The 13659-nt window shown below is 37.7% G+C and overlaps 1 protein-coding gene across 1 annotated transcript in view; it reads left to right on the plus strand.

Moving 5' to 3' along the window:
• RORB (RAR related orphan receptor B) overlaps positions 1-13659 on the plus strand; it is a 137055-nt gene that overhangs the window by 99202 nt on the left and 24194 nt on the right. Inside the window, exons 3-4 of the mRNA NM_205093.2 lie at positions 2577-2718; positions 5500-5901. Coding sequence (NP_990424.1) covers positions 2577-2718; positions 5500-5901 — 544 coding nt within the window. The remainder of the gene's footprint in view (positions 1-2576; positions 2719-5499; positions 5902-13659) is intronic.

Raw genomic sequence — 13659 nt, forward strand, 5'->3', positions numbered from 1 at the left:
AGGGACAGAAAATCCTTTCATTCTGTGTCTCTGCATTAGTTCTGCCACTGCAAATGCATACCATAAGTGCTTAAGGGGCACCATAAACGCTACAGCAGTTTCATGCTGCACACCTGCATAGGCTGAGCAGTGTGCTGGGCCCACTAAAGAAAATGGTGGCTCTGCCAGCAGTCACGGGGAGAAAGTGTGAAACTCAAAGACAGGTTTCCATCCCATTGTCTCCTTTTGATGAGAAGCCTCTTGTTGTCCACAGCACAGCAAGGATCTAGAGGACAGTTTGAGTGGCCATTCCCTTCTCAGACTGTCAGTGATGGATAAAGTGAACTGCTTAAGATGCAGAAAGACTTGTCAGTGCTGGGAACACTGGAAAACTTGTCGTTCGGTCCTTTAACTCCTAAGTAATGAATTGTGTCCTGCTTCCCTAAAATGATATTATTCCCGGTAAATATAACTAATGTTATGTAAAGGTCTCCGAACATGAAATGAAAGGTTTCTCTGTAAGAAAGCACTTAGATCTTTGCTGAAAGAACAGAGCATAAAAGTCTCCTTGGAGAAATAAATTACCTGCTGTAGATTAACTTCATTATGTAACCCTTGATTTTTCCCTAAGAGGGGCAGTGATGGAAAAAAAATACATTCTTGTAAGAAGAGATCAAACTTAGTGGGAAAAAAATACAAACAAATTCTTGTGAGAGGAGATCAACCTTAATGGATAAAAACAGTGCTACATGATAAGACACAGATGATGCTCAATGGTTGTGTGGGTTATTTTAACATAATTTAACTCATTTGTTCTCTCAAATCCATATGACATAAGAGCTGCTAAAATCTAAAGCAGAAAGTGTTCCTCATGTCAAAAACAAAATTGGCTGTAAGGTTCAACAAGTAGATAAGAAATATCTGCAATTATCATCCATCCAGGAATAACATTAAGCTCATCTCCATTGCTAAAAGAAGGCTTGGTCAACTAGGGTCAGGTAAGTCCACAATGAACTTTTCCTGTGAGCTTCCCTAAAGGATATCCACGCTCTTAACCATGCAAATCATAAACCTTAATTTAATAGTCACTGTATAGTGTAATCATTGATAAGGCCAGCACTGGCCAGATGAAGTCATCTTTGGGCTCATCAGTCTCAGGAACTATCTTCCACTTCTTTCTCCTCAGTGGAACATCATGCCTATTGCCCACGGTTACTGGCATCTCATGCTACCCTAATTTGGTTTTCAGGGACTGAAGTGGGATTACAGGTGCTACCTGTAGCATGAAAATTGAGCCCTGTGACAACATCACCCTGTTGTTTTCCCATTCCTTTCCCCCCAAAGCCCACAAGAGTTGTAAATCCCATCCCTTATTAGTATCTTCTGTCAGCCTGAACGAAGATAACAGTGGTTTTGCCTGATGAGTGCAGTCAGCTCTTCCTTTCTGACTCCACTGAGAGCTGTTTACAAACCAACACGGAAAGCCACAAGCATTTTGGTGCCACTTCTCCCAGTGACTAGTGTAAGTGCAGTAATGATGCTTTCCCTTCATAGCTTCTCGCAGTGGCTGTGCAATCCTTCATCTCTCCCACCACACAGCCATGCAATTACTTTCTTCTAAGGCTGCTAAGTTTACCGATTAACTTATTTTCTTGGTTTCTCTCCCTGTCTCTCAACTTGCTGATCCTCCTGTGCTTTATTTTACAGGAAAGAAAGGAGTATTATAAAATGCTTTCTCCCTGGTTTCATTTTTCTTTTCATTTCTGCCACTTCATGTCATTTCTACAGAAACAGTACCTCTTGGTGCTGTTTGTAGCATTTAGGAACTCATAAGCCATTAAGTACGAGTTCTCAGCCTCTGATATTTAGCCAAATAGGCCAGCAACAGTCCAGAAAAACCCTTTAGGATATAGAGTATCTAACTATTTTTAATAGATCAAGTGGTTAATGTTATATTCCATTGATATGGAAAATATCTTTACTTTCTCATGGTAGTGTCTAAAGGTGTTGCTTTCTCCTTTTGTGTGAGATTTACCTGATAGGGCCATTAAATCCTAGTGCTTTTGTGATGTTTGAATTTGAATTACTTTTCACTCCCAAAGTGTATGGTCTCTCCAGATCAGATCAACATTTGCCAGATTAAATTAAACAGCAGACTTCAGCTTCTAATGCTATAGAATACTATAGCCAGTGCCGGATGTTAGAAGTTTCTTTCAATAAAGATGGAAAATAGTCAGAACAAGTACTTTAATGTTATCTGTTTACCAATGCTGACAAGCTTCTCATCTGTGAGGGGCAAGAATTAGATGATCCATGGTAGTTATTACACAGTAGGAATACAATCTGTAACTCTTTATCGTTTGTCCTTTAACAAAGTAGTAATATATTCTTTACTGAACAATTACAAATCCTCCTTATGAGGAGTAAATGCTCTTTAATTTCACTGTACAAGGCTAGTGCATCTGCAAAGCCCTAGCAAAAATAACATTATGCTACATGAGAGCTTGAATGGCTGTGTGTCTGTGTGTGTGTGTGCATGTGTGCGTGCACATATACTCACATGGTAATACTCTGTCTCTCTTCTTCGTTGCCCCTAGGGATTCTTTCGGAGGAGTCAGCAGAACAATGCCTCCTACTCCTGCCCAAGGCAGAGAAACTGTTTAATTGACAGAACCAACAGAAATCGTTGCCAACACTGCCGACTGCAGAAATGTCTTGCCCTGGGAATGTCTAGAGATGGTAAGGAGTCAGATTCCTGCTTCATGCCTAAATCCTTTGAAACTCTTCTTCTCTGCTGACTTCCTTAAACTCCCTGTAGATTTCTAGAAAAAGAGAGAGGAGAAGCTCCTTGCTTTGTATCGTACACACTGTGAGACACAGATCTTCAGTTAACAATGGAAGCTATTTTCATGAAGAGGGTGGGAAGATAGCAAAATGGAAAGCAATGTTAGGTTGGAAGTGAAAGAGTTGGAAGGGAAGTGCATTGTTCTGATCAAAATCACAAAAGTTATCTCTGGAGAGGAAGATTTATATTCCAGTTTAGATAACTTTTTATATTAGCAACATTAAATACTAACGTGAGAAAGAATCCCTTTCCTGAGATTTCTAAAGGTCTGTGACAGTGAGTAGGCAGTTTAAAAAGAAAGGTACACCTTGATAATGTCCAGGTTTTTCACCTGTTTATTTTATTCAGAACACTTGACTAAGCATTTTGCCTTATGAAAAAAAAGCATTTCACTGGTGCACTGCCTCCTGTCCATGCCTGGATCTATAGGAGAAACATTTCATTGCTAATGCAATGGCTGTCCAGCTCACAGTCACGTTTGAAATGGTCAGGGAGTATGAGAAGAGAATGTTCTGTCTTTGAAGGCAGGCTACATTTGCTTCAGCAAGGCTATATTAGCTTTGATTAGCTGGCAGAATTTGTTCTTAAAACTTGTTCTTTGGAATTAACAGAAATTGATGAAGTTACTTAAAGACCTATTTCATAAGATAGTTCAGAGTTTATAAGCTTGCTTTACAAGTGTAATAGTTCTTTTCCTACCTCACTATGTTTCATGTCTCACTGAAACAACTTGCTCACCTGTCTCAGCAGACTGAGAAGGGCCCTGCTGTCTCACCTTTAATTCATGGAGTTCTTTTGGGCCTAGCATGCAGTATACTGTGACACCTTAGCTGTTGCTTCTTCCTGGAGAGCACTCTAGTAAAATTCCAGTATTTTAGCAGCATGTACTTTCCCAATAAAAGTAATACGTTCCAAGTATTTGAGATATCACTGAAGTATTTAACTCACAGCGTTGTCTTCCCAACCTATAATGCAGGGACTGCTGCATGCAAAGAGGGATTCTTCTGTCAACATTGCTTTCTTCTCTCATTGCTGATGTGAGAGTGTTTATATTTAATGCTATGGAGAGCTCTTGCAAGTTTAAAATAGCCTGCATGGATTTTTTTTGACAGAAAAATTGAATGTGAATTTTACCTCTCAGCCATGTAACAGATTCATTTTTATCATGCAGAGGCAGGATGCTAATTGACAGCAGCTGGAGAATCCAATTAATGAATATATAATGAGAGTAAACTGTGGGTGTTTGTTTTTATTACTGAGACCCTACATTTGAACAAAACACGCAGTTGTATTTCTCAAAATCTAGTCATGATATATTGCCCATAACAGTGTCTATGTGAAGTACTCACAGTCTGTGTGGAGGGCTGCAAGTAAACAGGAACTGGTTAACAAGAAAAACAAATCTCAAAGAAGTACAAATAAATTGAAAAGGCTTACCATCCCCTCAATTTTATGCCATTTCCTTCTAATAGAGTTCTCTTCCTTTTCTGTGTTTTGTTGTTATTCTTTGGCTATTTTTTGTTCTAAAAAAAATTTATATTTTTATGAGCATTTGTAGGCTCAGAATCTTCTAGAGGACCATAACTGAAATGCAGCCAAAATGGGAACCAAGCCATCAATAAGTGCAATGATTCTGAACTGATCTCCATTACAAGTGGATGGGAAATAACATTGGAAAATAGTCCTCATAATATGTAAAATAAGAATTTCCAGAGAAATGTCCTCCTATCTGTTCTCTGATAAATTCTGCTGAATGTATCCTAATTGACAGATCTCATTTGTCTTAAAACATGATTAATAGCTACCTCTTCTCTGAGATCTCAAGATCTAGGGCAGTAGAAAGCCAGAATTTAAAGAGAGAGAGAAAAAAAAGAACAGGTTATCATCTGTGGCCACTGTGTATGTAGGCTATGGATTTACTCCTTGTAGTTCCACAGCAAGCAGACTGTCATTTTTGAAATTTTCAATCTCAGTGTAATGAGCCCTATTCCTGGGGACAGTGGTTTGCACTCTGATGTTTTCCTGCCCTTCTCATTAGAAGGAATGCATGGATTTTGTGCATGGAGATTATGTAAATTGATTGTGTAAATCCCTGAGACTTTTCTCTGTGAAAAAGATGACATTCATTTGTGCTGTTTACCTTCCAATCTGCTATTTTCCTCTAGGTTCTAAATCTAACCTGCAAGATTTTTTTTAAAGTGTGAAGATAACACCCCATTGAAAGAATGTGATAATAGGGCTCTAGGGCTTGTTTTCATCCAGAGTACTAATCCTGTTAGCGCACAGTTTAAAGGTTTGTGGAAAGTTGGTAAAATGCAAGGGCTATGAATCTATAGACTATGTTTCATACAGCTCTGGGTTGTTGTTCAGTGAACACAGAGATAAGAAAAGGATGCATCGACTTTTTAACATTCACAGTAGAAAGTGAGTTGCCTGACAGGTCCTCCTGTCAGGTAAGAGTCACTGTCAGCTTGTAAATCCAAGCAGATGAAGGTTTTTCCTTTGTGACGTGAATATGGTTTAAAGTCCTGCATCCTTTCTCTTCCAAAAGAAAAATATAAGTTTCCACAGCGAAAGTGATGCTAAAAGTGAATATCAGGGGAGCAGTGGTGTTGAGAGGAATTGAGAAGAAAAGAAACATAACAATGGCTTCTATACTGTGCTTTGCTTTTCAGCTGTGAAATTTGGAAGAATGTCCAAAAAGCAGAGGGATAGCTTGTATGCTGAAGTGCAGAAGCACCAGCAGCGATTGCAGGAACAGCGGCAGCAGCAGAGCGGTGAGGCAGAAGCCCTTGCCAGGGTTTACAGCAACAGCATCAGCAACGGCTTGGGCAATCTGAATAACGAAACGGGCAGTACCTACTCAAATGGGCACGTCATTGACCTGCCAAAGTCTGAGGGTTATTACAACGTGGATTCTGCCCAGCCTTCTCCAGATCAGTCTGGGTTAGACATGACTGGAATCAAACAGATAAAGCAGGAACCTATCTATGACCTCACCTCTGTACCAAACTTGTTTACCTATAGCTCTTTCAACAATGGGCAGTTAGCTCCGGGGATATCCATGACTGAAATAGGTAAGGAAAATTATTATTTCTCAATTGTAATGTGTGAATGTGAACCAGATTATAATATTGTCTTTATTAGAATATTATATAAGCATTCTATATGTAGCCAAACAGTAGTTAAATGTTCACAGTCATATACGTATGTGCACACACATGCAGGGACTAAAGGAAAGAAAATCAGTCTGACAGTAATTGACACAATATAGAGTCAGTTCTGTTTTAAATAACCTCTGCATATTATTCAGTTTCTTAAACTAAGCAGTTTATGTTCCCATTTATGAAATGGGAGCACCAAAGCAGGTGATGAATCAATCAGAGCCAAGTGCTAATTAGTAGTATGGCACTTGCTTCAAATGAGCTCATTACTAGGAGGCTTAAATGATGTCCTCAGCTAGCCAGCCATATTCTTGTCAACACTCAGAATCCCAATAGCAGCTAATTCATTGTCAAAAAACACCATTTCCCTACTTCTGGTATGTGGGTGTACATGCAAAGCAAGCTGTCTGATCTCATGAGGTGTGCAAGCTCAGCTTGGGTGAAGGTAGTTGTGAGGTTATCCCCACTTCTCTGCTTGGATGCCTTGGAGAAGCATCTGTCCCTTCATTTCTTTTTTGGAAAGATGCAAAGAGACCTTTCTGTTAGATAATACAGTTTGAAAGACTAGAGGTGATTCTTCTGTAGGAGATTTGTGCATATCTACTGCCTCTGGTCTTATCTCTCAAGCTTAACTAGGGATACTACCTCTGTTGTAAATAAATGCATCCTAATTTGGCACTTCCCACCTCAACAAGTGAATAAGGATGATTCAGCTGTGGTTGAGGATAAAATCAAAGGGCAACACTTCTCTAATGGGATTTAATTAAAAGGAAAGAGGAAGGAAAAGAAGAAAAAAAGGATGAAAAGATGTTCAAGAGCTCTCATAACAAAAGAACTAATGTCACACCATAAACACCTTCTAGAGCTCTGACCTGGCCTTACTGCCTCATGAGTGTATGCTATTTTTAAATGTCAGACTTACAGTTAGCCCTGAAGATTTGACATATCACTGTGCCCATGTTGTATCCCTGTGACATGTTCTAGGTCACTTTTGGTTTAGGCTGTTCAATAAAGACCTACAACCACAGCGCAGCAGTACAGAGGATTAGTAGAACATTTTCTTCACCTACCTTTTTAACTCTTCTGGTTATATGAATAGTAATCAAAAGGGACTTGTAATACCCTCACTCCTGGAACAGTGGTTAGCAGGACAAGGAACCAGCTGAGAAATGATTTCAACAGTTATGGGCAGTATTCCCAGAGATACCCAAGAAGGTATCAGAAATACAATCATTCTGATAATCTATGATTTAGTGTTTACACTTAATTGAGCTCAACAGAGAAGTGAGCTCAACAGAGAAAATATGACCTTTGGACTATATCTGGAGATACTGAAGGATTTCAATGAAGTCAGTGATATCTTCTGACTCATGAAGATTTAGAAAAGCATTTAACTTTTACTTCTTTCAGAATCACATAGAAACGATGCATCACTCTTAAATTTTCACCCAGCTTTTTGCTTTTTTTTTTTTTCTTTTTTAGTCAGTCTAAAACTGACTACTCTGTACCTCAGACCACATTTTCCAGTCTTTCATCTTCCATATCATCAAACCAGTGTTCTACTTCTTGGGCACAGAGAGGGGGAAAAAGCCCTGAGCATAGAGAGTAAAACATGACAAAGGGTCTGTCTCTGAGCCAAAGGCAGAAGTGAGGTGCTGGGATTTGCCTCGCATCCATTTAAAAGTGAAAACTGGGCTCCTGTATAGCTTGGATTTTACCTAAGTTCTGCTTTTATGTCACTTAAGGTACCTGCAGCGCAGAGGTAAGGGTATTAGTGAGAGATAATGTAGTATAACAGAGAACAGACACAACCAAAATAAGTGAGAGGTGTACCATAAAGTACTAGGATTAGTGGGAAGGTTAATTATATATTCAGTGTTTAAAAACAAACAGAAAACATCTCTTAATGCTGGAGTGGATTGTGGAAGCACCTGTATAACTCCAGGCTTGCAATTAAAGCAGGAAAACTCCAAGCAGAAAGGCACATTGATTTTATATTAAAATGAGATTAATTTTCATTCTAGGATTATATCTTACTCACTCCAATGAGACTTAGGAGTAATCTCAAATCATGTTAAGTAGAAGTTATGGTTTTAACTGGTAGGTGAAATCATAGAGAATATAGGAGTTGGAAAAGCTGTACTGCATTGTCCTTGTACCTGATAGGAATTTCTTATACTGCTCTGTCTGGTGATATACCAAACTATTGTTTTAAGTATCTAGGTCATGATAGTTGTTTCCCTTACTAAAGACTTTCTACAAGATTCATATTTCCAGCTTTTGTGCTCCTCTGGTGTTCATATTCCTCAAATACGCGTGTCGCAATTACCACTTACCTGATCTTGACTGGATGCAATACTCCTCATAAAGGCATGTGTGAGAATCCTTCCATCCTTGAGCTCCTTAGAGTTTTTGTAAGCTTTCCAAGTAATACTTTTTCACAGGCAGCCCAGAGTCAAAACAGTCTTTGCAGCTTCTACATCGTATGCTAACCAATATCCAGTTCACTTCTTACTCCTTCAGTGTTACTGCTTTGTTTCTCACTTACATTCTTAATGTATGGGTTAGATATTAAGACATCTCTGATTGTACTTAAATCTCTGACTAAGCTTCAATCTCTTTTTCTCTTTCTCATTTTTCTGTCATTTTAAAACCTGTTACATTAGATCTCAGTGTTCATTGATGTTTTGTGACTTCTCTCAGTTTAGAACTATCTACTCATTTAATTAACATGCTGTAAACCCTCTCTTCCACATTATTAATGAAAATGTTAAATGCCTGTAATACAAGCTCTAACAGGGGTCCCTGCTGCACCTGACTAAACAACTCGCTGCAACTGCGTAAATTATCCCAGCATGTGCTTTTTGCTCCCTATACAGCAGTAAGATTCTCCCAAAAATCAAATATCAATTCTTCATTTCCCTGTCAAATTGACTACATTATAGAAATTATATTTTCTGTGATACTTAATTTCAGAGGGGATAGAATTCTTTTCTTCGGACAGGCTGATATGAAACTACATTTTAGTTCTAGTTAGTTCTTCTTAGTTCTAGAAGAATAACAACACTGATAACACACTGAAGTTTATAGATGCTGCGAAGCAGTGTTGCACAGAGCCGAGGCCATTGTCAGCAAAGGGCCCAAGGAGATGGGAGGGAACAGAATTAGGACAGCTGACTCGAACTGACCAAAGGGATATTCCATACCATATGACATCAAGTGGAAGGAGTTCTGAAAAAGGTGGGAGTGCATCTGGCTCTCTTCTGCTGCTCAGGGGCTATCTGGGCATCACGTAGGGGGTGCTGAGCAATTACTTCTGCATCACTAGTTCCGTATATTTATATGTATACATATTTGTCATAATTATTATCCTTTTCCTTTTCTCTGCCTTACTGAATAATTTTTTCTCAACCCACTGGTTCCCCTTTGCGTTTTTCGATTCTATCCCCCATCCCACTGGGAAGGGAGGACTGAGTGAACAAATGTGTGGTGCTCAGCCACCTTCCAGCTTAAACCACAACAGATACTCTACCAAATGATTTACATAACACTTACTTTCTTTTCTGCACATTTTAATTCTTGAATTCTCCCGCAAGTAATCAGAATTATCAGACATAATTTGATCTTTAACTGTTATATGCATTCATTTAAACGTAAAAGATCCTTGATCTTCAGTAGACTTAGTAGTATAAATGGAAATTGTTCTTCTTAACAACTTTGAGGTTCAAAACTTTACTGAGATATTTCAACATATAATCAGAATGTCATGGCAAGCAAAATATAGCTCATCCTGCTTTGTATGCTTCCTTACTCAATACAGCACCAGTAAATGGGTGTAAGAGAAAGAGGTGCTGACAAATTAAAGTTATATAGGGTTCCTTCAGAGGCATATAGAACTATTATATTCCTTAAAATGAGTTGAATATTCCAGGATATAAATGCACATTATCTGATCATGGCTGAAGCAGGATAGATAATGCCTTGTGTAGAAGAGAAGGCTAAGTCTAAGAAGGAGCAGTCTTTCATATACAGAAACAAATTTCTCATGTATTTGCCAGAGCCTGTGGTGGAGAAATTTGATAAAAAAAAAAGACGTAGAATTATGCTGGTAAATAACTATACAGGCCTAATAATCATACAGTGAATGGTCCTATTTCTCCCTGGCCAACTGCAGGACTGGAAGAAAGCAGAAATTTCTTCTGTTGTGGGAGGAGCTCAAACTCTGGCATCAAATCTGCTCCTGTGTTCAAAGCAAGGATTTTGTTGTATATGGAACAGCTTTTTCCTCACAGAGAGAGTGGCAGAGGTCAGACAGTGCTCAGGAACTCTTTAAGAGAAAATGGATCTCTGTTTCCTGACCCTGGTAGTCCCATAGAGGAATGGTAATACTTGCTCCCAAGTGTGAATTTAAATTAGCAGGTATTAAAGGCTTATTTTTAGACTTGGTCAAATTAAATACCATCTTGTTTCAATATATGTGCATAACATTATCTGTTACAGAACTGAGCATCGTGTTCTTGCAAAATGTGTGGCTCAATTCTTGGTCTGCAGAAGTTAATGGAAAGGTTTCCCTTCCTTAGCTGTCATTAAGATTACCAGACTAAGATTTCTTAAAGTTGGAAAAAAATTAGTAGTGAGCACTGTGGATAAAACAGATGGGTTAAAGGTTCATTCATGGTCAAATTGAAGTGTGCCCTATGGCTGTATGTACTTATGTAGTTGATAAGGTGTCAGAGCATACAGGAGGTCATATATCCAGAGCTCTTGTAATTACAGGAAAAAAAGTATTTTTTATTTATATTTTCATGATATTTCCTCAACATCAGCAGTATTTAAAAGTACCCAGTGCCTGGCTGAGCTTAAATATCTACCAAAACTGAAGCTAAACAGTAATGCACATAGGCTCGAGCTTCATATTCCCTATCCCCAGCCTGACCCTAACTGTATCTTAACATGGACATTTAGCCCACTATTAGTTGGCTTCATACACTCACCTCAGGACATATAGTCCACAACTTTCTGTACTGTAGAGTTAGTAAATATTTTCCATTGCCACAATACCATACAAACACCAGCTTAGCATCAAGTTTATTCAGTGTTCTGCCTTGACAGATCTTCATGTGGGAATATTCTCGACTACTTCGATGGTATAATTGGAAGCTGGTCCCACACACTTATTCTTTAAGTAGAAACCTTCCCATTATCTTTAGAAGAAAGTTATTTAGTTTTCTGTGCCTACATTGTTAATGGATGTCCATACCAGTGTATGTGGCATATGCGATATACAAACCGGCATTAGACTGATCTCTTAAGAAGCATGCTGTGCCTTGTTGTGGATGGCAGCAAAAGCATTTCTCCAAGGGTGATAACTTTTGGTTTTTCTTTGGTTTTTGTTGTTGTTGTTGTTGTTTTGTTCTTTTTTTGAACCTTTAACTCCCTTCTCTGTATCTCCAGCTCCTGTTTTCTGTGCTAAATCAAATATTAATGGACAGCTTACAGAACATACTTTCATCATTAGATGTTATTTGAAAGGTTATTGTAGGGATGAGCTGACTCATATTTAAAACCCATACCTAAGGTGGCATAAATAACAGCTATGCTGATGTTCCCTTTTGTCTGTAACTTCAAGGCCATGGCTCACCACACAGTAAAACAGTAATGATGCTTGTGTAACCATAGTCCTCCATAATGTTTCCTCATCTCTTCTTCTAAGCCACAGTTTAATATCCTCTCTACCAAGCTGACAGTCAAATTTTGCAGGGCAGATGTTTACAACTAGGGTAGAAGCCTTGCAGCTGTGTTTCAGCAGAGCAATGTTGCCATCTAGTGAAGAATTAAAAATGTGTAGCATGTGCATTTCTGCACAGATACCCTTAGGGCACTATTTCTAACCATCATTACCTATTTAAAGGTGACAATCAGAATAAATTAATATTTCAGTTCTGTGCTAATTTCAGTTCATGTATAAAAACTCAGAACCCTTATTCTGTTGGTTTTTGGTTTTTTTTTTTTTTAAGTAATTAATTTATTAATTCCTCTTTTTGTGCACTGAAAGAAGAAAACTGAGAATTGCAAGATTTAAAACTTATTTGACAGCTTAGCTCAGTTAGGAAACATATCTACTTCATCAAAAATGGACAGAAAATTGGAGGAATAAATTAGAGTATTACGGTGCTGAAACAATTTAGTTGGGCTGATGTTGCAGTGAAAATAGATTTTTATAACTGCAGATTGTGATTTTAAACACTTATTTAGAAATAGATTTAGCTACTAAAATTTCCATACAGTTTGGCAGAAATGTTGGAAAAAATGTAAGATTTTTGAAACTTGGTATAATTTTCTATTTTTTTTTTTCTCACCCCAGAGTAGTAATCTTTATTTGTAAACATACATATTTACTGAAGGAAATTTACAGATCAGAACCAGACTGATTACTGATCTACATACAGGTTTTATTGACTTTATGTTGCCCAACCCAACAGTTTAAATGATCCAAATGTTCATAAATACGTGATTAAGTTGCTATACTTAACTAAATGCGTGCTTTAGCACTTACTGGCTTAAGGAGACTTAGAGAGGGCAGAGTTTGTGTTATAACTCTTGATTTAGATTTAGAAAATAAAGACTGCTTTCTGGAAGTTACTGTATTTAAGCACCGGATTTTCCACCTTGTGATTTTCAAATGCCTATCCACTGTCTCACAGTATCTACAGCGGACTTTGGATGGTCTCATATTGATTCTGGCAGTTCTCCTCAACTATACTCAGTGCAAATTGCAGCAGTCTAATAAGGAAGACACAGTGTGCCTTCTTAACAAATTTATACAATCGAGCAATTAATCTAAAACTAATTGAAGATACAATAGATACTCTAAAAGAAGAGAGGGTTTTCCTATGAGTTGTAAAATTTTCTGAATATTTTTAAACAGAATTTGACTTCTCTTTCAGTTACATAAATTCATACGTCAAATGCCATCCAACTAATATAACTTCATCAGTTTATCCACAGTAGTCAATGGATCTTGATCACACTACAGACTGTGCAGTATAGATTTTACAGAAAAGGTCATTTTAGGTATTGTCCTTTATGCTTACTGTGATAAAAGTTGCAAGTAGGAATGTATTTCGGAGTTCTTTTCACAGAGAAGAAAATAATTATTTCTGGCATATTATGCATCTTTTCAAGTAATGGAAAATTTCAACTGACTGTGTCTCTCTGCAGCACCAAAGACAATGAGGTCCATGTGGTTATGACTGTTGGAAAAGTATAAATCACTGAATCAAGTATTTAATTAGCAAATTTATATGATATCTTTTAGCTGAGGTTGAGCATGGGAAATATTTTGTGATCTTTGTTCTATTTATTCTATTCTTGCTTTTTGGACAGATTTCTTAAGTGTGATAATATATTTATTTAAGGTGGGAATATTTCAAATACATTAAAGCAAGTACATTAAATTCCTCCTTTTCTCAGAAGACATATTTTCTTACATAAGCAAACTTGACAGAGTGTATTCATTTTACTGAGAATCCAAAAGACACTTAGAAAGCAACCATTTCTAGCAGTCAAAATATGTAAAATACCATATCATGCATCCCATATATTACCATACATCATGATATTTTTTTCAGAAATAGCACTGTACTGTGAATCTGATCATATTATAAACCA

This window comes from Gallus gallus, chromosome Z (genome assembly GCF_016699485.2).
Source record: "Gallus gallus isolate bGalGal1 chromosome Z, bGalGal1.mat.broiler.GRCg7b, whole genome shotgun sequence".
NCBI classification, from domain to species: domain Eukaryota; kingdom Metazoa; phylum Chordata; class Aves; order Galliformes; family Phasianidae; genus Gallus; species Gallus gallus.